The sequence below is a fragment of the Hyaena hyaena genome, unplaced genomic scaffold, assembly GCF_003009895.1.
Source record: "Hyaena hyaena isolate Hyena2069 unplaced genomic scaffold, ASM300989v1 scaffold_211, whole genome shotgun sequence".
Lineage (NCBI taxonomy): Eukaryota > Metazoa > Chordata > Mammalia > Carnivora > Hyaenidae > Hyaena > Hyaena hyaena.
In genome coordinates, this window is record NW_024080847.1 from 210,974 (window position 1) to 236,557 (window position 25,584).

At 38.4% G+C, this 25,584-nt stretch overlaps 1 protein-coding gene and 1 non-coding gene across 8 annotated transcripts in view; one reads left to right on the top strand and one right to left on the bottom strand.

The window, feature by feature from the left end:
* Positions 1 to 25,584, bottom strand: part of UBR2 (ubiquitin protein ligase E3 component n-recognin 2) — a 121,286-nt gene that overhangs the window by 12,171 nt on the left and 83,531 nt on the right. For 4 of the 7 annotated variants that reach the window (XM_039242627.1, XM_039242628.1, XM_039242632.1 and 1 more), the window contains 19 exons: positions 25,130 to 25,232; positions 24,112 to 24,160; positions 23,535 to 23,689; positions 21,682 to 21,784; positions 17,919 to 18,028; positions 17,728 to 17,808; positions 17,233 to 17,411; positions 16,294 to 16,493; positions 14,248 to 14,341; positions 13,435 to 13,596; positions 11,913 to 12,016; positions 10,420 to 10,498; positions 7,387 to 7,535; positions 6,959 to 7,014; positions 3,625 to 3,721; positions 3,300 to 3,367; positions 1,712 to 1,847; positions 1,127 to 1,217; positions 297 to 427 (listed from right to left, as the gene is read on the bottom strand). In XM_039242627.1, the coding sequence (XP_039098558.1) occupies positions 297 to 427; positions 1,127 to 1,217; positions 1,712 to 1,847; positions 3,300 to 3,367; positions 3,625 to 3,721; positions 6,959 to 7,014; positions 7,387 to 7,535; positions 10,420 to 10,498; positions 11,913 to 12,016; positions 13,435 to 13,596; positions 14,248 to 14,341; positions 16,294 to 16,493; positions 17,233 to 17,411; positions 17,728 to 17,808; positions 17,919 to 18,028; positions 21,682 to 21,784; positions 23,535 to 23,689; positions 24,112 to 24,160; positions 25,130 to 25,232 (2,147 nt within the window). Of the gene's footprint in view, positions 1 to 296; positions 428 to 1,126; positions 1,218 to 1,711; positions 1,848 to 3,299; positions 3,368 to 3,624; positions 3,722 to 6,958; positions 7,015 to 7,386; positions 7,536 to 10,419; positions 10,499 to 11,912; positions 12,017 to 13,434; positions 13,597 to 14,247; positions 14,342 to 16,293; positions 16,494 to 17,232; positions 17,412 to 17,727; positions 17,809 to 17,918; positions 18,029 to 21,681; positions 21,785 to 22,748; positions 22,824 to 23,534; positions 23,690 to 24,111; positions 24,161 to 25,129; positions 25,233 to 25,584 lie in introns of those variants that run through there. The other 3 variants (XM_039242629.1, XM_039242633.1, XM_039242634.1) reach the window with 3 other exon arrangements.
* LOC120238744 lies at positions 18,411 to 18,517 on the top strand. Its single transcript, XR_005530304.1, has one exon. It is a non-coding gene; the product is annotated as a U6 spliceosomal RNA (small nuclear RNA).

Genomic DNA, 25,584 nt, shown 5'->3' on the forward strand with positions numbered 1-25,584 from the left:
AAGAACCTAGTTTCTGAATAACATAAAACTGAACATTTTAACATGTGAAAGCAAAACTTAGTATATTTTTGTACATTACAAAATAGGACAGAAAATATACAAAAATAGTACACTTACTGAGATCCAAGTAAAATCAGACATATATATAAACATGCATTTTTAGCCTATAATTGTGCACATCACCACAATTAGCTATGTTCTAAGTTTTCATTTTTGTAAGACACCTTCATTATAAACTCCTGGAGTGAAAGACTTACATACATTTCTTTACCCTTTCAACGAAACTGGAAATTTACCTTGAATTTCAGGTGGGGAAGGAACCCCATTTAAGTAGTGAAAAAACAAAGCAGAACACTTCAGGAATGGCATGATTCCATTTTTGACATTCCTCCACAGATGCCAGCCAGATGGTGTTTCTTTCAAGGCACTAAAAAGAGACAAACAATAATTGGGAAACCTAATGAGAAGAGGTCATTCTAGTTTTGGAAGAGTATGAAAACAGAGACAAATGCTATCTGGAATCAGTGGAACAGAGGCTTAAAAGGAGTGGCAGTCTCATTATAGGATGTCTGTTATAAATGATGCTGTAGCCTCCCTGCTGTTATTAAACTTTATGAAAGGAGGGGCGCCTGGGCGGCTCAGCTGGTTAAGCGTCCGACTTCAGCTCAGGTCATGATCTTGCAGTTTGTGAGTTCGAGCCCCATGTCGGGTTCTGTGCTGACAGCTCAGAGCCTGGAGCCTGCTTTGGATGCTGTCTCCCTCTCTCTGTACCTCCCCTGCTCATACTCTGTCTCTCTCTCAAAAAAAAAAACAAACATTCAAAAAAAATTAAGAACAAAAAATTCCTAATAAGACAACATACATTTTAGAATAGTACTTTGCCAGACCCTCTGAGCCAAAAAGGGCTCCATGGCCCTGTGGGAAGCTCTGCACATTACTCCTTTCTTGGTGACTTCCGATTGCGTTAGTATATTAAATGTCAGGAGTCCTGTGGGTCACTCCCACATCTTCTCTTTTAAACATGTCAACAGGCAGCAATTTCCCTTTTTAAACAAATGAATTCTTTTTTCATGCTATCACCCACTCACATTTGGGAACTGTTATGATGTAAGGATTACGACCTCACCTTCCTGTGCACTGGTGAAGTGTTTTATACAAAGCAAGAACTGCTGATTCTTCTTCGCCGGCAGGATTTTCTTGTTCCATGCCATTCTCTTCTGAAAGATACGGAAACACCAGTACTCCATATTTGCTCATTGAACGGATGAATGGCCACATCATTTCGGCACTCACATAGATTCATGCACTTGCACATATGTGAAAATAGTTGCACAAAATACAAAGAACTTTAATCCCTCAGGTGTGAGTGGGGGCACTCTCCATCATAACGAGGAGCCAGCAGGCTTTGGGAGAGGAAGCTGATGGGCTTCAGTGTGCCAGGCAGTGGGCTGTGAGTAAAATCAGCTAAACCCACATTCTGTGGCACTCAACTATTACTAAACTTATGACATAAATAGTAAGTAAAAAGATTCACATTGTCAGGGGATTTTAATAGGAGAAAGGAATTTCGACATGAGGATGAACAGCAAAAACAAATAGCCTAATTATAATTTCTGCATTATTTTCATCTAGCACCTCTTCCTCTTCCTTTTTTTTGAACTGAGAAAACTCAAATACTTCCTCCTTCAAGAATCTGACAAAGAGGAGTTACCTGTACATGAGGTAAGTAAGATCTGTACGATGTGTGCCATGGTAACCAGATGGAAAATGTGAAGGTCTCCAGTGCCAAGGCTGATCCCAGAAAAATCCTGACACTGCAATGCGGGGAAAGCGAGCACCAAGCCCACCTAGATACCAAATGCTGACAGTCAGACAGGGCACCTTTCCTTCCACAGTTGAAGACATTTCCAGTTTCTTAACATGATCCCCTTCCGAGCTCAGCCCCTCCCCTGCAGAAGTCTTTGTTCTTTTTTTTTTTTTTTTTTTTTTAATTTTTTTATTTATTTCTAGGATAGAGAGCGAGCGAGCGTGATCAGGGGAGGGTCAGAGAGAGAGGGAGTCACAGACAGGCGACAGGCTCTGAGCTGGCAGTCAGCACAGAGCCCGACGCGGGGCTCGAACTCACGAACCGCGAGATCATGACCTAAGCGAAAGTCGGACGCTTAACCGACTAAGCCACCCAGGCGCCCCAGAAGTCTTTGTTCTTAAAGGTACACATGTTAGAAATTCCACTGGGACTAGCTAAGTGAAATGACATACAGGATAATGGGCTCTTCACAAGCACCATCATTTCATAGGTCCATTGATTCCCTAATATCGACCTCATTGTTAGTAATAAAGGTAACAGCTGAAATCTTTCTAGGGAGTGAGTAATGAGAAAAACATGGGTTTTGGATATATAAAAATCTAGATATCAATCCCAGCTACTCTTATGAGCTTTTTAGATAACACATTTGAGCCTCAGTTTCCCTGCTGGTAAACTAGAGATAATATATACATGTTTTTAATTCCGCAGCAGTAAGGAGGTAAGGGCTAACTGAAACGGATGTGAAAACAGTCAGGTACGGTAGATGCTAGCTCTCTCGCTAGCCTCCCGCTGTCTCCACAGTGGTGCTAGTGGTGGTGGTCTTCACAGGAGCAGTGAAACTCTTACAACAGCTAACATTTACTAGGGGCACATTGCTCTAAGCTCTTTATATTGCTTATTCCATTGAGTTCGGACACTATCATATGAGACAGGTACTAACCAACTTGAAGGTACAGAATGTGATACCCAAAAACATTAAGGGGACAGCACGTGGGGTTGCTGTGTGTGGTGGTGCATTCAGCGTCACGTGTAAGGGGACTCAGTTGCGGTGAGTCACTGGGCTGAAAGTGAGCCACCCACCGCTTGGTCAGTGGTGTGTCTCGGTGCTAGACTGCACCTGCTCAGAAGAAATACCTTTCCTGAAATCACAGAAAACGGCTGTCTGTGGCTAAGTAATGTGACCACAGGGGTCATCTGCCCCAAAGCACTGCATGGGTCAGCAGCAGCCCTTACATTACTGGTCTATTTCTACTTCTTTACAGGTAAAAAACATAGAGGTCAAATTACTGACCTCTGTCACAAAGCAAAATGAGAGAAGTCAAGCTTCTCAACTACATTCCTTAACATTTTCTTTTGGAGAAGAATTATACTCATAAGTAGTAAGAATAATGGATGCCAACTTCTCCTGTCTGCCTTTATACTACTCACCAAATCTAAGATATAATTATATAGTAAGATAAAGAACTTCAAACACAAGTCACAAGGTACCCACCAACAAATGAAACATGTCGATATCTAATATGCATGGAAGGTCTCCGTGGCAGTCATCTGGCACCAATGCTAAACAATTAAAGACAAATATATCAGCATGTTTCATACGCCGACATAAGTATTACACTATTTTTAAAATGCATATACCCTAGTTTAAATTTGTCTTTTTATAAAATATATATGAATTTATAAGCTAGAACTTGTACATAAGACAGATAGTATTACCAAAATACTTTTCATAATGGAGAGAAGTTGCACCACCAAAAACGAAATCACAGAAGATGAGAAATTACCATAACATATATGGTACATGTGTTAATACTTACATGCAAAAAGCTTACAAAAGTGTGTCTGAACCACAGAAAGCGATGCCACTGTCCAGTGTGCTGCAGCAAACCTTGTTAGTGACCTAAGACAGTCATCCTGAAATAAAGAGATTGATGCAATTAACAAAGAAGCCAACATATGAAGTACATTTGCTCCCTGAACAATGTGGGAGTTGGGGGAGCTGAACCCCACTCCCCACACAGTTGAAAATCTGCATATAACTTTTCACTGCCCCAGAACTTAACAACTTAATAGACTACTGTTGACTAGAAGCCTTACCAATAACATAAACAGTTGATTAACACATTTCTGTATGCGTTATAGACACATTCTGTATGTGTAATACGTACATGTATATATACACTGTGTATGTGTGTATATACGTGCATATGTGAAAAAAACTATATGTTAGTGAACCCATTCAGTTCAAATCCATGTTGTCAAGGGTCAACTATAATTCTCTTCTCTCAGGAATCCTAGTTCAAAGCACAGCTAGTCAAAGCAAAGCTGGATGCACATGAGGTCTCTCTAGGATCTTTCTAGCTGGTATGGAACAGAGTCGGTGACATCTATAATGACCTGTGTCTAACAAGAGCGAATGGGATGAGGGATATCTAATTGTATGCAGAACAGACCAAAGCTGTCTCCTTACAACTTGCTGTCGGTTCTCTACAGAAAAGGATACATGATCAAACAAATTGTAAACAGCAAAGACTCTCAAGAATATGATGTGGTATTTCTTTCTATTTACTCTAAAGAGATGCTCTGAAATGTGGGAAATCCTCCAAATACTGGGGAAACTATGGGCAAGAAGATGGATGTAATAAACCAAGGTGTCTGAAACCATCAAAAACTGTTCTGGGAACGAGGCAGCAGCAATGAGAAAATTCTTGATGTAAAGTGCAGAATATAGCAGGAACAAAATTAAGTTTAGACACGCTAATGAAAAAGACAAGTGAAGTGGTGAGTTGATGATTTTTTTCATCCTACTTCATTCTATATTTTCCAAATTTTCTGTAATGTTTTTTGATTTAACAGGTATTGAAGACCTGTCATGTATTAGTCTTGGTTTTGAGGATCTTAAAATCAAAACTCACTCCATTCTGCCTGCACTCAAGGAGCTACAGCCCTGGCTGGAGGGGGAGGAGTGGGAGGGAGTAGAGAAGAAGGGGAAGGAGAGGGGGAAGAGACAACCGAAGGAGGCAGTACTACAGAAGAGGGATATCCCACTCATAGGGCATGGCTCTGAGGTTTCCCAGGGAAGCCAAAGCTTGAAGAGCCGTCATAAAGAGGAGTCTGCTTAGGGTCCTGTAGCAGAGGCGAAGGCCTGGGAACTGGCCTGGGAACATGTGGGGACTGGCAATGATTTTTCCAGCTTGGACCACAGAGGTGGGGATTGGTAGGAGGTGATAATGGAGAAATAGGTTAAGAAATTTAAGAGATGGGTATGCCTGGTTGGATCAGTCGGAAGAGCATGCGACTCTTGATCTCGGGTTGAGTTTGACCCCATGCTGGGGTAGAGATTATTTAAATAAATAAATAAGCTTAAAAAAGGTTTAAGAGATATAGTCACACTTACTTTTTGGAAGAACCCCTCTAATACTATATTTAGGAAAGAGTGAAATTCAGGGTAGAGACCGCTAGGTAGGAAGTGATATGGGGCTGAACCAAATAAGTAGAAGTAGGAATGAAAGGGACAGGACAACTATATAGGAGAGGAATTCAACAAATTCTGCTGACCAACTGGATAGATATATAAATTGACTTTTTATTTTATTTTTAAAATTCTTATTTTTTACACATTTATTTTTGAGAGACAGAGACAGAGTAAAAGTGGGAGAGGGGCAGAGAGAGAGGGAGACATAGAATCTGAAGCAGGCTCCAGGCTCTGGGCTGTTAGCACAGAGCCTGACGTGGGGCTTGAATCCACGGACAGTGTGAGATCATGACCTGAGATGAAGTCGGATACTTAACTGACTGAGCCACCCAGGTGCCCTTAGATTGCCTTTTTAATAATCAACATACTATCAACTCTTATTTATTGCAGCAAAAAAATATAGTCAACTCTGATATATATCCTATAGTTAAGAACTACCATTCTGTTGATTTACCATAAAGATGTAATTCAGGATGGTTTTTGGTTTTTTTTGCTTTGTTTTTTTTTTTAATCAGAGAGAGACAGAGAGAGAGAGAATCCCAAGCCAGCTCCACACTCATCACAGACTGAGTGACCCAGGTGCCCTCAATTCAGGACAGTTTTTAAAACTTATTTATTTATTTTGAGAGAGAGAGAGAGACAGACAGACAGACAGACAGACAGACCTAGGCAGACTCTGCACTGTCAGCACAGAGCCTGACATAAGGTCTGATCTCATGAACTATGAGATTATGACCTAAGCCGAAACCAAGAGCTGGAGCCCAACTGAGCCACCCAGGTGCCCCCAGGACAGTTTTAACGCCAAGGTCTATTTCCAGATATTCGAATTTGGTAAGTCCAAAGTGGTTTTGATATCTCTATTTTTAAAAAGCTCCAAAGAGGATTTTAGTGCACAACCCCTAGTGGAGTGCCTTTAATCCACGATCTATATTCCTCAAACCATAAAAAAGGTTCCTGAGACTAGTCTTTGTAATGAAAACAGAAGTCAGCAAACTAAGTAGTTGTTGAGTGATCACACTGAATTGTATTTTCTATACTGGTTCTTGTTTCTTGGTTAGGCTCTTACATCTGTGTTCTCAATCCAGGCACTGAGGAAGCTTTTTAAAAATATTAATGCCTGCGGCCCATCTCCAGGGACTCAAATTTAATCGACCCATGTAGATAGAGCCTACGCATTTTTTAATCTCCCCAGGTGACTACATGAATCAATTTAAATGATTCTGCTCTTAAGGGCAGTTTTATGATTTTAAACTTGAATAGCTGACACTGTATCATACCGACACCAACTACACAGTAAAAATTGGCAAGTTTTGTATATTCCTTCCTCATTTTTCTCAGCATTTACATGCTGTTCCTAAAAGGCAGTCAAGTGTGGTAGAGGGTGTGTTCTGTTTTATATTTCTAATTACAGGATTAAAAATTCAAGAACAAGAATGGTTTTTAGTTTTTTCTGACTTTTTATGTATTTAACCAAGATCTCTGGATGAAAAGAGCTCAAGTCTCTTTAAAAGTAAATTATGAAGAATTCTTGCATCATTACAAAAAATGGGTTTTACTATGAAAGGATTCAATCTATCCTTGAGCAACCAGTTCAAGTTCTTCAGATTACAAACAAGCAGAACCACTGAATTCCCATTCCACCACTCCATGGACTGATGAGTAAAGCAACAACTTACCAGTCTGCAAGGCAAAGGACCGAATAATGGTTTATCTTCATCACTCAAAATTCTTTCTGTGGATTAAAAGTAGTTAAGATGATAAATTTGATGTTATGTATGTTTGAAAGCACAATATTGTCAGGTTTTGAAATCTTTAAGTCATTTCACAAAAATTAACTCTGGATGAAAAGTAAAAACGAAAACATATCTCCTTAATTGACATGAAGCTATAACCACCACCAAAATGAGTTCTCCACTGCTGTGCTTAATTTATAAACTATCAGTCTAATGTTTTGTCAGTATACATTGCCTGCTTCGAAATCTTTATGCCATTTCTTCAATGCTGTTGCAACTTTAAACACCTCATTTAAATACAGGCTCCTACACATAATGCATGTTAGCATACACTTGTGACTTATAGCGAGACACAACTATAAACCTCTTACCTATGCTTTGGATGGTGTATGCACAACTACCCCAACACATTATAGGCACACGGGGATCCTCCTCATTGGGATGAACCTTTAGTCCCACCTTGAAAGTAGCAGTTCCAAATGTTGTTAGCATTTCTTTTATGCTTTCAGAATAAGGGTTCCTGCAGTGAACATGTACATAATTAGCTCAAAACAATGTACTCACATTAATCAAATGCTTTAGTTTCTTAAGAGCCATTTGCTATGTTGGAATTGAACCACTTAAACTCTTTAGAAATAGCGTGTGCAAAGCAGGAATTGAAGACACACAAACTGTCCCTCCCCGAAAGGAGTTATACTTTGTTGTGGTTGGCAGGGAGGGGGCCCAGGGCTGAAAACAAGGTATGTGGTGAAGGTCTACCAAGTTGAATCTTTTTTTTTTTTTTTTAATTTTTTTTTTTTATGTTTTATTTATTTCTAGGAGAGAGAGAGAGAGACAGCATGAGCAGGGGAGGGTCAGAGAGAGAGGGAGTCACAGACTGAAACAGGCTCCAGGCTCTGAGCTGGCAGTCAGCACAGAGCCCGACGCGGGGCCCGAACCCACGAACCGCGAGATCATGACCTAAGCAAAAGTCGGACGCTTAACCGACTAAGCCACCCAGGCGCCCCCCAAGTTGAATCTTAAAAAAGGATCCTTGACCTCTTTCTCCATCTTAAGCACATTGGCAATGTATACCTACTGCCATAGATTTTAGTTTCTCTGGTAAAGAATCCTCAGGGGGAAGCCGTTTTACATACTGGCATTTGGGGATCCCACACAAAAGACTGGCGGAGGCCTGATCATTTCACTGTGAAGTTTACAGGTCAGCAAACTTTAACCTGCCCACCAGGTATCCAATGAGTTTTTCAGTGACTTATTCTTGAATAGTCACCCAAGGATCAGTAAACATTTGAAAGAATCAAAACCAAAGAGATAAACCAAAACAAACCAGCAGAAAAGAATGCAGGGATAACAGAGACAGTATAGAAACCAGCAAACCTTGCAAGATAAATTTCTTAAAGGATCTTAGACGATCAGTCCAAGAGGCCCAACAACGAGCTAATGGCTGGACTATCTCAAAGAACAGAAAAATCAGAAGGAGAAAATTGTCTAAGAAATATAAAACAATTTTCATAACTGAAGGACATGTCTCTTCAGAGTCTACTGAAAACAAAGCAAAATGAGTAAAAAAAAAGATTTATATACCAAGGAGCATCACAGAAAAATTTTAGAGCACTGGGAATTAAAGGGAAGATCCCAACAGTTTCCAGAAGTAATAGTTACAATGGAACAGGAAACAGGATAGTGTTCATTTCTCAACAGATGCCAGAATTTGGTAAAATAGTGCCTTCAAAATCTAGATGAAAAGTTACATCTAACCTACAATTCTATACCCAAGCCATCAACTAAGTATCTGGATAAGTAAATGTATTTTCAGACACGAAAATGTAATGCCCTGGCACCCTCTCTTAGGAATCTGGTGGGGGGTGCACTCATGCAAAACAAGGAAGTAAATTTTTCTTTTTTTTACTTTTTTTTAAAATGTTTTTTATTTATTTTTGGGAGAGTGAGAGAGAGACAGCGTGAGCAGGGGAGGGTCAGAGAGAGAGGGAGTCACAGACTGAAACAGGCTCCAGGCTCTGAACTGGCAGTCAGCACAGAGCTCGACGCGGGGCTCGAACCCACGATCCGTGAGATCATGACCCAAGCGAAAGTCGGACGCTTAACCGACTAAGCCACCCAGGCGCCCCCTTTTTTTTACTTTTTAAAAAATGTTTTATTATTTACTTTTTGAGAGAGAAAGACAGATGGAGCATGAGGAGGGGAGAGGCAGAGAGAGAGGGAGACACAGAATCAGAAGCAGGCTCCAGACTTTGAGTTGTCAGCACAGAGCCTGATGTAGGGCTTGAACTCACAAACCACGAGATCATGACCTGAGCTGAAGTTGCACTGTTAATCGACTGAGCCACCCAGGGGCCCCAACAAGGGAGTAAATTAAGAGGGGCACAGCCAGGGGAAGTCTCAGGGTGACAGCTGTGCCTTGTCCTGATCAGTGCAGGAGGACAGAGGCTGCCAGGAGGCAAGGTGAGAAGTTCCGGGAAAGAAGATCATCTGATGCATCCGAGCAGTTAGAAAAGCTACTGTTAGACACCTGACAGACCTATCACGCCATGGGTGGGGGTGGGGGAGGGGTGGGAGTGGGAAGTAATACACACACAGAAAACCAAGTACATGAAAAAAATAAGGTGATCATTAACCACTGGAAAGAGACAATTATGTAACAAAGGAAATAAAATAATAGCATGTATCTACTATCAGTAGAAATCATTACAATGTAAAACTGCCAAATGATTTAACTACAAATTGTGAATAACTCTACTTGGACACTGGTGAGGAGCAGTAGACAGGGCAGAGGTAGGAGATGAATTCTACACTGCCAGGTAACTGAAAGGTAACTGCTTAAAAATGATCAATCAAGAGGCAGTCAACTAAGCATTTTAACTAGATATCTGGAAGTAAATGGTGGAAAAAAGTAACAAAATCATAGGACTGGCGATGGGGGTGAGGGTGGGTAGGAGGCAAAGGACTAATGTTTTCTCTAGTTAAGCTTTTTAGTACTCTTTTTCTTGAGTTACTTAGGATGTGTCAGGGACAGTATCCAGTTGGCTTTACATGTATTATGTCACTTTATCTCCACAACACTTATGAGGTAGATGTCAGTACTCACACTTTACAGATGAGGAAACTGAGTTATAGAGAAGTCAAGCAATTTGAAAAACTCACACAGCTTGTAAGTGGTGGTGCTGGGAACTGAATCAAGCAGTCAAGCTCTAGAATTTATACCACACTTTACTGTTTTCTATCAATAAACTCGCAATAAATATCATCACATAATGCTTAAACCTCAGATTTCAGGATCAGTGTCCCATAATATTTTGCTCCCTAGCTTGACAAATCATATTCTAACCACTATATTTTCCATTTCAAGTGGAACAAATTTGAAAGAAATAAAATAATATACTCACTTAGGATGGAAATCAGGCCTAAACCCTTCAGGGAGCTGCAATTCATCTATATTTTCTGAATTCTTTGAAGAAGCAGTATCTAGACAGAAATAAGCATTTTTCATCAGTCTACAGTATTTCTATACATTTCAGTCATAAATTTTATTCTAAATACAGGTCAAAGAAATTTTAAAAAATGACAGGAAAAATTCCCATTAATAAAGACTGGCACGAGATACATTCAAAGCATGAGAAATACTATCGCTGACTGACCTTCTGCGGTCAACTACGCTTTTCCTAATATTCTAGCCACCAGAACACAGCTAGGGAAGGTAAGGAGAGCCTTACCATTCTGTTTCTCTAACAACCAATGGTATAAATTCTGCTCAGATGGCTTTCCCGCAAGGTCATTAAGTGCAGTATATGTTTATGAAACTTGGGAAGTCTTTGGTAATGCCACCAATAAAGTGGGTCAGTCCACGAAGAACCGCAGCTGGATCTGCAGTACTCAGTCACAACCCCCACCCCCAGCTCTTCAATAAAATGGTGGAAGAAGTGAAAAGTATTAATGTTGAACGTCTGACTCTTGATTTAAGCTCAGGTCGTGATCCCCTGGGGTCACGGGATTGAGCCTTGCATTGGGATCTGTACTGAGCGTGGAGCCTGTTTAAGATTCTCACACACTCTCTCTCTCTCCCTCTGCCCCTTGATCCGGCTCATGTGCTCTCGCTCTAAAACAAAAAGTGGGGGGAATAAGTTAAATTTTAAGATGAGGAGTTTCACTTTTAAAATATTCTTAAATAGGGGTGCCTGGCTGGCTCAGCTGGTAGACCATGAGACTCTTGATCTCAGGGTCATGAGCTCAAGCTCCATGTTTGGGATGGAGTCTACCTAAAATAGAATATTATTATGATTTTGTAAAGATATTTCATTGTTTATTTTTGAGAGAGAGAGAGAGAGAGAGCATGAGAGGGGTAGGATCAGAGAGAGAGGGAGACACAGAATCCAAAGAGGGCTCTAGGCTCTGAGATGTCAGCACACACCCGAGATAGGGCTTGAACTCACGACCTGTGAGATCATGATTGGTGCTGAAGTCAGATGCTTAACCAACTGAGCCACCCAGGGGGCCTCTAAAATGACACCTTCTTTTTTTTTTTTTTTTAAGCCAATTTGGTGTCTCTATTTGTTTTTAATGTTTATTTATATTTAAGAGAAAGAGTGAGCAAGCATGAGCAGGGGACAGAGAGGGAGAAGGAGAGGGGGAGAGAGAGAGGGAGAGATGGAGACAGAATCTGAAGCAGGCTCCAGGCTCTGAGCTGTCAGCACAGAGCCTGATGTGAGGCTTGAACCCATGAACCACAAGATCATGACCTGAGCCAAAGTTGGATGCTTAACCAACCGAGCCACCCAGGCGCCCCTAAAATGAAATATTCTTAAATAGTTTCTTCTGAAACTATACTCTCCAATAATCTCAGACCTCAGGGGAAAAATGAAAGCAAATTATCAGAACTTACTAGGAGTACTTTCTTCTTTCCTAAGAACCTGTAATGCTTTTATTTGCTGAGATATTGTTCTAATCCACTGAGTCAGTTTTGGTTGGTCTGAAATATTTAACCTGCTAGAAAAGATTATAGAGACTGTTTAGTATTCTGTTGTTGTTGCCTAGTTTAAGACACAAAAAGATTCTTTAAATGATCATGGGCCTAATAATTTAAACACATTTCAAAAATTAAAAAAAAAAGGCTGGGGGGAAATTTGTTGCCTTAAAAAATAAGAACAGTTATGTGCCAATGGAAATGAAAATGTATTATCTGTCACTATGATACTAATAATGCTATTTGCCAAAAATATCTTTTTCACAATATTGAAATTTGCTAGTATTTCTTAAACAGCATAATTATAGTACCACCACTATTTATTGACTGTTTAACATATGACACTTAATAAGCATTTTAGAGCATTAGATTTAGTCCTCAAAATAATCTTATGAAATAGGTTACATTATTTTCCCTATTTTACAGACGAGGAAATTGAGGTTTAGGGGTATGAAACTTGACCAGGGCCACAAAGAGGACAGATCTGGCATTCAAACCCAGGTATATCAGTCTCCAAAAAAACCTGTGTTCTTCATGACTGCGTTGAAACTGACCTTTATGGGATGGGTAAACACAACAAAGGTAATTTTTTTCTTCTTATAGGCATTAATCTAACAATGATTAATTCTTCAGTTCAAAGGCAGATTAAGTCACTATGATATTGTTATGATTAAAAAGCATGAGCTTACACTCAAATCTAATAGCATTTTAAGAAGATTTTGTGGTAGCATAAACTAAGACACCATAGTTTGAATTCCTAAAATTGAAAAAAACTTTACTTTGAACTGAATCCACATAGGACAGAAATTAACAGAAGATTCATATTCACAAAACTTAAATTAGTATCTGTGCATGTAAGGTAGACAGCATAATTCTAAACTGAGAAATAAAAACCAGATTTGAATAGCAGACAGTATTGAATTCACATTTGAAATAATGCACCAGAAGCACCCTAGAAATGACAAAATAACAAAAATTTTCCATTTTAAAACAATAGATTTTCACTTATTGGACCAACTCCTGAGAGTGAACTGTGAACCAATAGATTGTAAAAAATTACATTTAACTGTTGGAGTGGTCAATAAAGTCAATTTGAGCGGCTCCTCCATCCCCTATCAATTCACTGAGCACCTCTTGTAAAGTATGAGGGAAACATTTAAAGTAGGCTCCCAGAATTAAAAGGGACAGTTTTCATAAACACACAGGAATTTATACCTATAATGTATACGTACGACCAAGAAACTACAAAATGTTGGCCTGTTCCTTTCTAAAAACTAAAATCCTATTTCAATGGTCCACCAGAAGAAATGACTAAATAAAAAAGCATCTGGAAAACATTACGCAGTTACCTAGAATGCTCCCCCCCCTCTGGTTTAATTAACTCATTATCTTCAAAGGAAAATACTGCTTAAATATAAAGGTTTTATGAGCTCAAACTTACCCGTTAAAAATATTTCTTGGAGGAAGCAGCAGAGGAATAACAGTATTACTCAAACACTCACAAAGGGGACAGAGGAATTCTCCATTTTCTACATCATAGCTTGTATGTAAGCGTAATCTCTGTTGCCTTCGCTGTTCTTTAGCTTGAACGGAATCAAAATACCTTTACAATTAGAGAACATGAGGTATCAAAAACAATGGTAATTCTTATCAATGAGAGCCACAAGCTTCAACGTTTTAACTAGTTTCCACAGTACGAGAATTAGTATCTTCAAATTTCCTGTCACTTCCCCGGGGCTGATGGCTACTTGTTAGAGGAAGCGCATGATAACTCAGTGTGCACAGTGCCAGAGTAACAGTACTGATTTGCGGGTTTCGCAGCAGCATAAAAGTATGAAAGTAGAACAAATTCAAGGTGATCCCATCTTAGGTCGGGGAGCCATGACAATCTCAGGAAGTAACAAGGAGAGTTACTAACACCTTTAGGATCAAGAGTGAGCACCCTTGGAAGACATTACTCATCTAGGGTTTATGCCACCGTAAAAATCTTGCTCATCATCCCGCTTGTTAGCTCATACAGAGCCCCCCATACTAAAAGATATAGCTGGTAGACTGTGAGGTTTCTGAGTCACTCCTTTAACATGTATGACAAAGCAACTCAGTTTTAATTGTTATTAGGCAGTGATACCCATTTTTTTCTTCAACATCTTTAGTTCTTTCTCCCTTTCTCTAGAATGAAATTTCCTTTACTTAAAAAGTTAATTTCGAGCCCTCGGATAAACTTCTCTTGACTAATATTAAGAATATAAATTACCTTTGCCAACAATGGGCATGCATAATGTGCCCACAGCTACCAGTGTGTGTTCCGCAAGACAGATCAGGGTGCATGAATAATGGATCATACTTTTCTGCATTACAAAACAAACAAACAAAACAAAAAAAAACAAGCATTTAATCTTCCTATAACAAATGTACAACTTTAAATTGTGAAATCCTTGATATGCGGTTGTAAACTTGAAATGAAATGCTAGTTTATTCCTTTGAGATACCAGTAATTTATGCAAGACCCTGGATTACTGACAAAGCAAGACTCTAATTTTCATCACCCTGAGCAAATTAAATATCCCTGAATTGTTCACTGAAACTGGAATTTTGTATTATGTATGTCTAACCTTCTGAACATTCTACACGCTCAGGGCACTGAGAGACTCCCATTTCCTCCAAGAACCCTGAGCTGGTTAAGAGGCATAGTCTTCACTGGGCTGCCTCCTAGAGGAGATTCTGCCTCAAAACACTAATGCAGACGAGAGTCGCAGTGATTGTACCAGAGCCAAAGGGGGAGCAAAATGTCCAGGACAGCAGCCCAGATGGAGAAAAAGAATAATTCAGACAGAGTCTTCCATTCTGGTGCTAACTTTTTATATTCAAAGGAGATGAAAACATGAATATACAAATATAAGATGGGTGTCTGGCTTCTTCCAGAATTTTTGGAATTTTCTACATAAATTAGTAATCTTAGAAATTCCGCAACATTCTATAAAGAATTATTCAAGTTTCAATTTGGTTTGTCTGCCAGAACAGTGCAAATGTCACAGCATAAAAAAAATTATTTTCTGATATAAATTATGAAAGCATCTGGAAAACCTGCTTATAGATAGCCAAAGTTTTTTCTTCACAAAATAACTAATTAAATAAAATTGATAATTTTATCTTTGGCCTAGAATGAAATTTATAAATCGCTGTGTTCAAATAATCATTTTTTTAAAGATGAAGCAGATCAATCTTTCTCAAGTAGGTGCTTGCGACCCATATTGTGAAGTCTTTCCTTAAGGAGAAAAGGCTATCCTACAAGTGGGCTTTCAATTCTACAGTGCAAAAGGCACTTGCTAAGTAAGTGTTTTGCAAATTCCTAAGACACAATTCCTACTCTCTCTCAGGAAGTTTACTGGAATAGTTGAGGCACACGCACCTATGAACAGGTCTAAGAGTACTGATATCAAAGTGTCTGCCTATGGTGGGAACAATCATGTGCAGCTTAGACGCCCCTGGAGGAATGAATGGCTTACTCCTTCCTCAGCAGCTAGAAGAAGGCATTTAACTGTTATTCCTCATTAAGGGACAACTGCCTCACTTAAAGTCACACCTCTTTCCAGAGGTAGCCCACGACCAGTCACTGGGCAGTGTTGGGGTTTAAAGACCCAGCCCCCTTGCTCCAACTTGGGACACTTCCAAAGGGCCATCCAGCTCCAGAGCTCCCACGGGGTAGGAAGAGGCTACATTAAAGCTCCACCTTCTCTCTTTGCCCAAACCTGCTTCCCTCCTCTCCATTCCAGAGATTTTGATTCCAAGGCTCTCCCAAATACATGCCTTGCATGGTCATCTCTATTTCAAGGATCTGCTTTCTGGGGAACCCTATCTGTGATACTACCACTACTTTACATCAGAATCTGGCTCAAGGACTGCTTCTCACATACATAACTCATATAATCATTCCCACGAGGTTCCATTTTGGATCGATCCATGAGACTAAATTATTATTATTTCAGTGTGCCAACTATTGGGACTTCACAAGGGTGAAGAATGGGAAAGGCAATATATTAAGTACCAAGTATATTAATGTTCTATCACAAAGAAAAGCATTCTTTTGAATCCCTGTTATTTACCAGCTATGTAATTCAGGACTGATAGTTAACCTTCTAGAGTGTTTCCATATCTGTCAACTGGAAAATTTCTGCCTATGGTAAAGCTGCCTAAGCCAACCAACACCACAAGAGTTATTATTAGATTAATAAAGTTTCTGTGCCAACCCTGAGTGGAAGTCGTTAAAAGGGAGGAGTGGATCTAGCTATGAATGACTTACCTGGATCATGAATAAATTTACTCCTGTTTTTTGATAATACAGTTGATCTTTGAACAAATGCTGCCAGGACCATTGCCTTGCTTTCCACCTTCACCTCTTGCTCCTCTTGACACAATATGCAGGTAACAAACTGTCTCTGTTCAGGGACCTGAGTTTGTGCTGGGCCCAATGCTGTAAGTGTCATATCTGAAACCACAGGGCTACAATAAAAAAGTGTATGAGTTTCGGTAATGAACCTAAGAGGTTTCCATTTAATCACAAAACAGTGGACTCCAGGTATGTAAAAATTCTATACATGTGGCTTTGATGATCTGAAGGCTTTCACATATATCAAACCATCTCCTGTAAGCCTCATAGCAATCCAATATGCAACAGAAGCCAGACAATCACTTAACTAACCCTAGTGCACTCATTCTTTTATGACTGTCAAGGGTGTTCTGTGTGACACATCATCTTGAGCAGACACACGATATCTATAGTCAGACATATATGTAAAAACATGTATCAATAAATTCAAATTCTAAGAGTAATTCCTAGAATTGGAGGCTGTAAAATTTACCTACCAATCCTTCTAAATTACTTCAGGGTTAGAAGTGTATTTCTTTAAAAAAAAAAAAAAAAAAAAAAAAAGTGTGTGTGTTTGTGTGTGTACATTTATTGTTGAGAAAGAGAGACAGGGTGCAAGTGGGGGAGGGGCAGAGAGAGAGGGAGACACAGAATCTGAAGCAGGCTGCAGGCTCCGAGCTGTCAGCACAGAGCCCAACGTGGGGTCCGAACCCATGAACCAAGAGATTATGACCTGAGCTGAAGTCAAATGCTTAACTGACTGAGCCACCCAGGTGCCCAAAAAGTGTACTTCTAAGGAAAGAAAAGCAACATCTTTCCCAGTTGAGAAATCAATGGTCAAGAGATTAAAAAATGTTGATTATTTTTTTTTACCTATTATCAAGAACAGCAGAGGCAGAGGCATCCAGTTCTAATGTCTGCTGAAAGAGTTCTTTGTTCTCATCAATAAAGTGCCGCTGCATCTCAGACATCTGGGCCATGATCTTTTCTCTGCGGAGCCTGGCAATCTCGGCTTTTCTCTTCCTCTCAGCTTTGTCTTTGTCTCTTGAACTCTGAAATTATGCTTCATTTAATTAGACTATTAGATGCTGAATGCACATTTTTACTCCAGGGGAGAACCATCTTTATTGTAAATGCTGATTAAAAACTATGTTATGATCTCATCTAAACAAAAGATTTTTTTAACCTGTTAAAAAAAAGGCAGAGCAAGAAAAAATTGCTACCACAAATAAAGATAAACAAATAGTGGCACATTTCTTGGAATTCACATTTTTTGTGAATATCAACTACCAACTTATTGCAGATAAATTCAATTATTTATAATGAACTTGCTACAATCCTTCAGTAGGACCACCCCTGCCCTTATACCTCCTCCATTATGGGTCCTTCAGTCTCTGCCACGGGACTGGTGGACGAACTCTCTCTTCTCTTCTTAATAGCATTAAAAGTCTATGACAAAAAGGATCAGTTATTTGGAAGCTACGAAATATTATAAAAATTTAAAGATAACAAATATTGAATGTTTCTCACAAAAAGCAGAGTGATGGAGGAAATTTTACCTTTAATATCCATCTAATCATGTCTTTGTGGACGTCTAGGTAGGGAGCGTTCTGTAGTGTTTCCAGCATAGCCAGTATGCTAGGGGAGTTGTTTGGGGCTTCGCCAGGTTCTAAGGCAAAAAAAAAAAAAAAACTCACAATAACAACAGTTAACACTTCACAGTGCTTGTCACTATGCATGAGAAGATAAACAGAGTTGCTTATATCATCATCTGCCCATCATTTAATTACAGCTCTGCTTATTAGATATTTTCATTATTTCTTAAGAACGTAATATATCTGTACTTTCCAAACAAGTTGTTAACAGCTAGAATGCTTTAATCATTCAAAACGAACATCTTACACCCAATGATTATTTTAACATAGCCTTTAGCCAGATTAAATAATAACCCAGCTAAAAGGACTGCCTCAGATTTTACAAAGACTAAGAAAAGAATTGGATCACGTGTGTCTGTGTGTGTGTGTGGTCTTTTTAATAAAATCTAGATTCTAGTGCTCGCTTCGGCAGCACATATACTAAAACTGGAACGATACAGAGAAGATTAGCATGGGCCCTACGCAAGGATGACACGCAAATTCGTGAAGCGTTCCATATTTTTAAGATGTGGTTTAGCTATACCATGGAATACTACATGGCAATGAGAAACAATGAAATCTGGCCATGTGTAGCAACATGGATGGACCTTGAGGGTGTTATGCTTAGCGAAATAAGTCACGCAGAGAAGGACAAATATCATATATTTGCATGTATTGGGGGATTAGGAGGACCTTAACTGAGGACCATGGGGGAGAAGAAGGGGGGAAATGGTGAGGGAAAGGGAGAGAGGCAAACCATGAGAGACTCTTGAATGCTGACAAAAACTGAGGACTGATGGATGTGTGGGGGGGAGGGGGAGATGGCACTTGTGGGGATGAGCACTGGGTGTTCTATGGAAACCAATTTGACAATAAACTATTTGTAAAAAAAATAAAATAAAATAAAATCTAGATTCTAAATAAAATGCATTTCTCCCTCTGTAAGTTATTCTTTATTTGAGGAAAAGACATACTTGTCAAGTCCAGAATCTCAACAGTATACTTAATCTACTGTTAGCTAATTTAGTTTTATAGTCAGAAATGTCCAGTTTTTTATTTTCTTTAAGTGCTGCCATTTAGTAAAAATATTCCTAGGAGGGGAAGAGACTAAACCATGTGCTCTTTAATATTCTTTCAGACTAAAGTTCTGTGGCTATAGTTTAGGGATTTGACTCTAAACAGTGTTTTAATTACATAAAATGTTTAAAGAGAAATATAAGGAATGCTCAGAGAAAACGATGCTTATTGAAAGAAAGACAAAGAAAAAGAGAAACAGAATCTGAGATTGTACAGTGATGAGTGGATGAAACTAGGGAGTTTTCTGTGTGATTATCCTGAAGTAAAAAAAAAAAAAAAAAAGATACAATGCTGATCCATAGAAAGAAATACTGACAGAGAAAAGAACAGGGAAAGGCTGGCACCTAAGAACACAGTCTTCAGTAGGGAAAGGCAGTTTCCTCTCTTCCTCCCACTTTCCTGGATGAATGCAAAAATGGGTAAAATAGAGATCCAGCAGCAATTAAGACCACTCCTGTCACACTACCCATTATAACACCTTCTGTAATTCTCAGTATACCAGGATAAATTCACTAAAATACCTCAGCAAATGGATGACTGGAGGTCTGGGGCAGGGAAACCACAAATGAGCTTGGGGTATCTTTTGTGCCAGAAAGCAATGTGGTGCACAAATACTAATGGCTTGTGTGAAAAGAACAGTGAAGCCAATTGAATAGACTCCCACTGACCAAAATTGGCAGTTTAGGCTTCAAAAAGAAACTTTTTTTTTTTTAAAAAAGGTAATCTTGATCATATGTGATTATGAAACATTGAAACACTGAATAAGTAAAAACCCAAGAGTAATATTTTTTTCTTTTTTTTTTTAGAGAGAGAAAATGAGCATGTGAGCAGAGGAGAGGGGCAGAGGGAGAGGGAGACAGGATCTTAAACAGACTCCATGCTCAGTGCGGAGTCGGATGTGGGGCTCAATTCCACAGCCCTGGGATCATGACCTGAGCTGAAATCAAGGGTTGGCCAATCAACCAACTGAGCCACCTCAGTGCCCTCCAAGAGTAATATTAAATACCAAAAACACAACCATCCTAAGCAAACAAAAAAGATTTACAGTTGTCACCACTGAAGGTAACTTTAGACCAACTGCTTATTCTGAAAACCAGTAGAGGAAAAGCTTTTCTTTAGAAAAGAGGAAATATGATGGCTTAAACAAATGGTTTAAAAAAGTGTGCAAATACCTCCTACACTGTTGGTGGGAATGTAAACTGGTACAGCCCCTCTGGAAAACAGTGTGGAGGTTCCTCAGGAAACTAGCAATAGAACTCCCCTATGACCCAGCAATAGCACTGCTAGGAATTTACCCAAGGGATACAGAAATGCTGAGGCATAGGAGCACATGGACCCCAATGTTCATAGCAGCACTCTCCACAATAGCTAAAACATGGAAAGAGCCTAAGTGTCCATCAACAGATGAATGGATCAAGAAGATGTGGTTTATCTATACCATGGAATACTACATGGCAATGAGAAACAATGAAATCTGGCCATGTGTAGCAACATGGATGGACCTTGAGGGGGTTATGCTGAGCGAAATAAGTCAGGCAGAGAAGGACAAATATCATATGTTTGCACGTATAGGAGGATTAGGAGGAACTTGACGGAGGAACAAGGGGGAGAAGAAGGTCGGAAATGGTGGGGGAAAGGGAGAGAGGCAAACCATGAGAGACTCTTGAATGCTGACAAAAACTGAGGACTGATGGGTGTGGGGGGGAGGGGGGGATGGGCATGGAGGAGGGCACTTTGGGGATGAGCACTGAGTGTTATGTAGAAACTAATTTGACAATAAACTATTTGTAAAAAAAAAAAATAAATAAAAATAAAAATTCACTGTTAAAAAAAAAAAGTGTGCAAATATTAAAGTAAATAAAGCAAAGTACTAATTACTGAATCTAAGTGGTAGTTATATGGATGTTTACTGAACCAATTCTTGCCCGTATGTTTAAAGTTTTTATAATAAAAAGCTAGTAAAGAAGTGCTTGGATGGCTCAGTCAGTTAAGCATCTGACTGTTGATTTCAGCTCAGGTCATGATTTCAAGTTGGGGAGATTGAGCGCTGCGTTAGGCTCTGACAGTGTGGAGCCTGTTTGGGATATTCTCCCCCAACCCCCCAACCCCCATCTGCCCCTTCCCTGCTCATGTGCACGCTTTCAAAATAAATAAACATAAAAAAAAGAAAAAAAGTCTCTTGGCCTTCAAGAAAAAAATCACATTATTTTATATAAAATGATAAGCTAATTCCTTATAGCACATTTTCTTCTTTTCAGTGTCTTTATAAGATAACAGCAACAATGTAGCATACTTTGTGTTTTTAAAAGTGTATCTGAGAATTTAAATGGATGCATTTAATGGATGATTTCAAACTAAGGACTCCTCGTTAAGGTTTTCTGTTTATGAATTAAAATTTATGTATTTTAAGAATGTATAGTCCCTAAGTATTTTTAAGAATATATACCAGGAGCTGATAAAGTACCTTTAACACACAGATGAATACATATAGCCTCAGAAATTTAGATTCATTATAAGCTACTTAGAATTTACATGAGCAAATAAGAGGCTATTATTACCTATTTTAAATCACTGGTATCTTGACTTAGTTTCGTAAAAAGTGTATACGTACTTGATATCTTCTGAGTGAAGGTAAATGTTACCACATGCTCTTCCGTGACACTGTCCAAATGCTGTTTTTCTTCTTGTAGTGCCATTCCAATTAAATGTAACACCTCAAATAAAATGTTTTGTAACTTTTAGTAAATCAAAAATTGAGTACATATTTTTATAAGAAATAACAAAAATGAATTCATGATTGAGAAAAGATAAAGCAAACCACTAAAGACGAAGTGCAGTAAAAAACAGGTTGAAGTACTAATTTTTATTAAATTCAAACTCTAAAATCATTTTCCAATAAAAAAATTCTCAGTAAGGAAACAAAAATTTCAATGTCAGCTAGGAAGAAAGTTCAACTGCAAATTCATAGGGTAAGTTACTACAGATCTCACCGACCATTCATATAATATGTAATTTTAAGTTTTATACCATCCCTACACTATGCTCTCACAAAATCTTTAAAGAATCTTCATGGCCAACTAATTAGAGCTGAAAGCATCGATCATATAATGATCTAGTCTATAATACTCTCTAGTTAAATTTCTCAAAGGACTAAAAATCTTAATCATCTCAGAAAGACACAAACTTTTATTTTTAATGCCACATAATTTATAATGATGTTTACAGTTCTTCCTTATATCTCACAAAACATTCCTTACTAGGCTTCTAAGAAAATATAAAATTACACTGAATCTATTTGCATTTTTACTGCTCTTATCCTGCTCCCCAAATACTGACGGAGATGTATGTGTGGTGCCTGTACATTTCCCCACACAAAGAGCTATTGTGGCTGTTGGGGACGTGGATGAATTAGGTTAGCTTGAATGACAAAGCAAATGTACACAGGCTAACAGTCTTCACTCTTGTTTTTTTTCTGCATCATTTCCCACAAATCTTTTGCTCACAGAATACTGATGGTCTCTAGTAGACCAAAGCTTCGTGCTTTTTCGTTTTAAGCATATGTTTATAAATGGGAGGGGGGTATAAGTATACACACATCTTAGCCAATGAGATACTTGAGGCTGTGGAAACAATGGAAAGAAAAATAGCTTTGGAGAAAGGCTCTGGAAGAATGCTCACTTTCATTTGCATCCTGGCTTCACTCCTTTCAAGCTACATGGCTTCAGGGAATCCCTCTGAGCCTAATTTCATCATCTTTAAAATGGAAAAAATCAGTTTCTCTTTAGAGTTCTGAAGACTGCAAATATTGCATGTAAAAGTACTTAGCAAAGAATAAGGTACAGAGTAAGCTAAGTCTATTGATAGAATAATTACTATTATGTTATTTACTAACTGAGTAACACGGATGAGATAAATGAACCTCATTGAAAATTGAGTTTCTCATCTATATAATGGAAAAAGTTGTACCAACCCAAAAGGGATGTTGTGTGAATTCAATAAATACATAATTCAAGAATGACTTACATCAAAGCTATAAAATAAAATACTAACAAGTTCTAGATATGTCACTTATTAGCTACAAGACAATAAGTTTGTGAGTTTCAATTTCTTCAATTGCAAAATACAGACACTGATGAACCCAGGGGTTTTTTTGAGGGAATTAAATAAAAAACATAGGTCAAATATCAGAGTACTGCATAAACAAAGACATATCATGAACAATTAATGAGAGGCTGATTGGCCAACAAGACAAGGTAACCACAACCATGTGGTATAAAAAAAAATCTGCCTGGCTATCATTTTCACTGTCAGACACACAAAAAATAGTAATAATATTACTGTTATTTCAAATTAAGGTAACATGGCATTTTGTGCTGAGTTGTCTGTATATAGATATGGACAAGAATATTCTGGCTTTCACTAAAAAAGCACAGAAACATAAATAAGAAATGTCTTCAAACCTACCCTTTGCAGCATGGACTCAGACCAGGCATATCCGTTATGCTCCACAGCCCACTGCAGTATTGTCCTCATGATGCACAACATCACGTCTGACTGCAAAATGTTTACCAGACTTGCAAACAGAGGGCAGAATGGAGGCAAAACTGGAGGTGGAAGTGCTGAAAATAAAGTTATTATTGGTTCTTTTGTAGAACATACTTAAAAGAAAAAAAAAACCCTCTTTATTAGGTACTTTTGATAGTCTTCATTCAAAGAATATTCATTAATATACATCTTAAAGCTACTATTTTACCTTCTTAGGGTCAAATGCATAAAAACAGCTACATACATAGAAGCAGTACAGAAGAAAGTCTTTGTTTTCCCGAGAAATGTCTTAGGATCTGAGATAAAACCATTAACCCAGAGGTGACTCAGTACTAACTGTTCCTATATTTGCATATTTATTAGCCTTTGAATGTTCACTCAGAAAGCATATATTTAAACCTTTCACTTAACCAAGGATAATCATCATAGTCAATAGAAAACAATGTTTAACAAGTAGAAGAGACTGACAAGAGAGTTTTAGAAAGATTAAAAATACCTGTATCTTCCCTATTTTGTCTTTTCAATTTCCGTTGAGCTTCCTCTGCCTAATAAGAAAGAAAGACATTTGGACAGGGAATTAGTGATGCACAACCACCTAATACCCCAAACTACTAAGTCATCTTTGTCATATCATCTTCTGATTTCATTTTTTAAAGTTTAGTTTTTTATTTTTGAGGGGGGAGGGAGAGAGATAGAGAGGGAAACTGAGGATCTGAAGCAGGCTCCATGCTGACAGCAAAGAACCCAATGCTTGAACTCATGAATCGTGAGATCATGATCTAAGCCGAAGTCAGATGCTTAACTGACTAAGCCACTCAGGCACCCCTCGTCTTCTGATTTTAGAATAGATTTACCCTTAGTTTTATATATAGGCCCCCTACGCACATTGACACAGCAAGGTTATTTTTCCCCACTAACCACCCCCCCACCCCCCAAGCCCCAAGGAGTTTTTTCTTACTTTAAAAAGCAGGGGAAAGATGTACAAACCAAAACCAAAAAATTATTTGGGTCTGAGCTCTGCAACATGCATCTAAAACTAAACAAAAGCTTCATGTTTAACTTAAATTAACACCATTTACTGAAAAAGTATTTTAAGAGTAGACTGCTAAAAAACAAAATGTGACTAAGACTTATGAGGAAAATTCCATAAATATCTATGGGAAAACATGTTAAATAGTAGCAATTCTGAAATGAGCATAAAATGGCTTAACTGATTATTACATAGGTTGACAATCTGTCTTCAGAAGCCAGTAAAATACAATTATATATGTGTGATTATGTATATAATTACATCGATCTTATATATGTATGTAGCAAACATGGGGAGGGGAGAACCCAAAATATTAGTAGGTGATATTTTAGGTAATCTATTCTTTCCTTCATTATACTTTATATATTTTTCAAATTTCCTCTAATAATAATGTATCCTTTTTCAATCTCTGAAAAGCACTAAAAGTTGTTTAGGAAAAACAAACACAGCTCTTCCTCAGTACACTTTTAATTTTCCCAATTACCTTGGACTGCTCTGCCCTTGAAAAGTGATAGAAATACAAATTGAACTCTTTGGCACACTCTGGTTTCAGTTCGTACATGCCTCGTCCTGTTAATCCAGGTTTTCTATGGAAAAAAAGTCCTTAAAATATTATCACTAAACTCATACACACTAATTTGTGAGACAGTCTTAGATAACAGAATAAAAATATCAAAGCTCTCATTCACTAAAGTAATAATTTCTAAATCGTGACATATAAAGATAACTCTGGTAAGTTCTACCAAATGGAAAAATGTAGGTACAATTTTAAGGTTTAGAGAATCTTAAAAAGAATTCTCTAAAAGCATGTTCCTTCCTTCCTATCTATCTATCTATCTATCTATCTATCTATCTATCTATCTATCTTAATTTAAAGTAGTCTTCACACCCAGTGCAGAGCCCAATGCAGGGCTTGAACTCATGACCCCAAGATCAAAA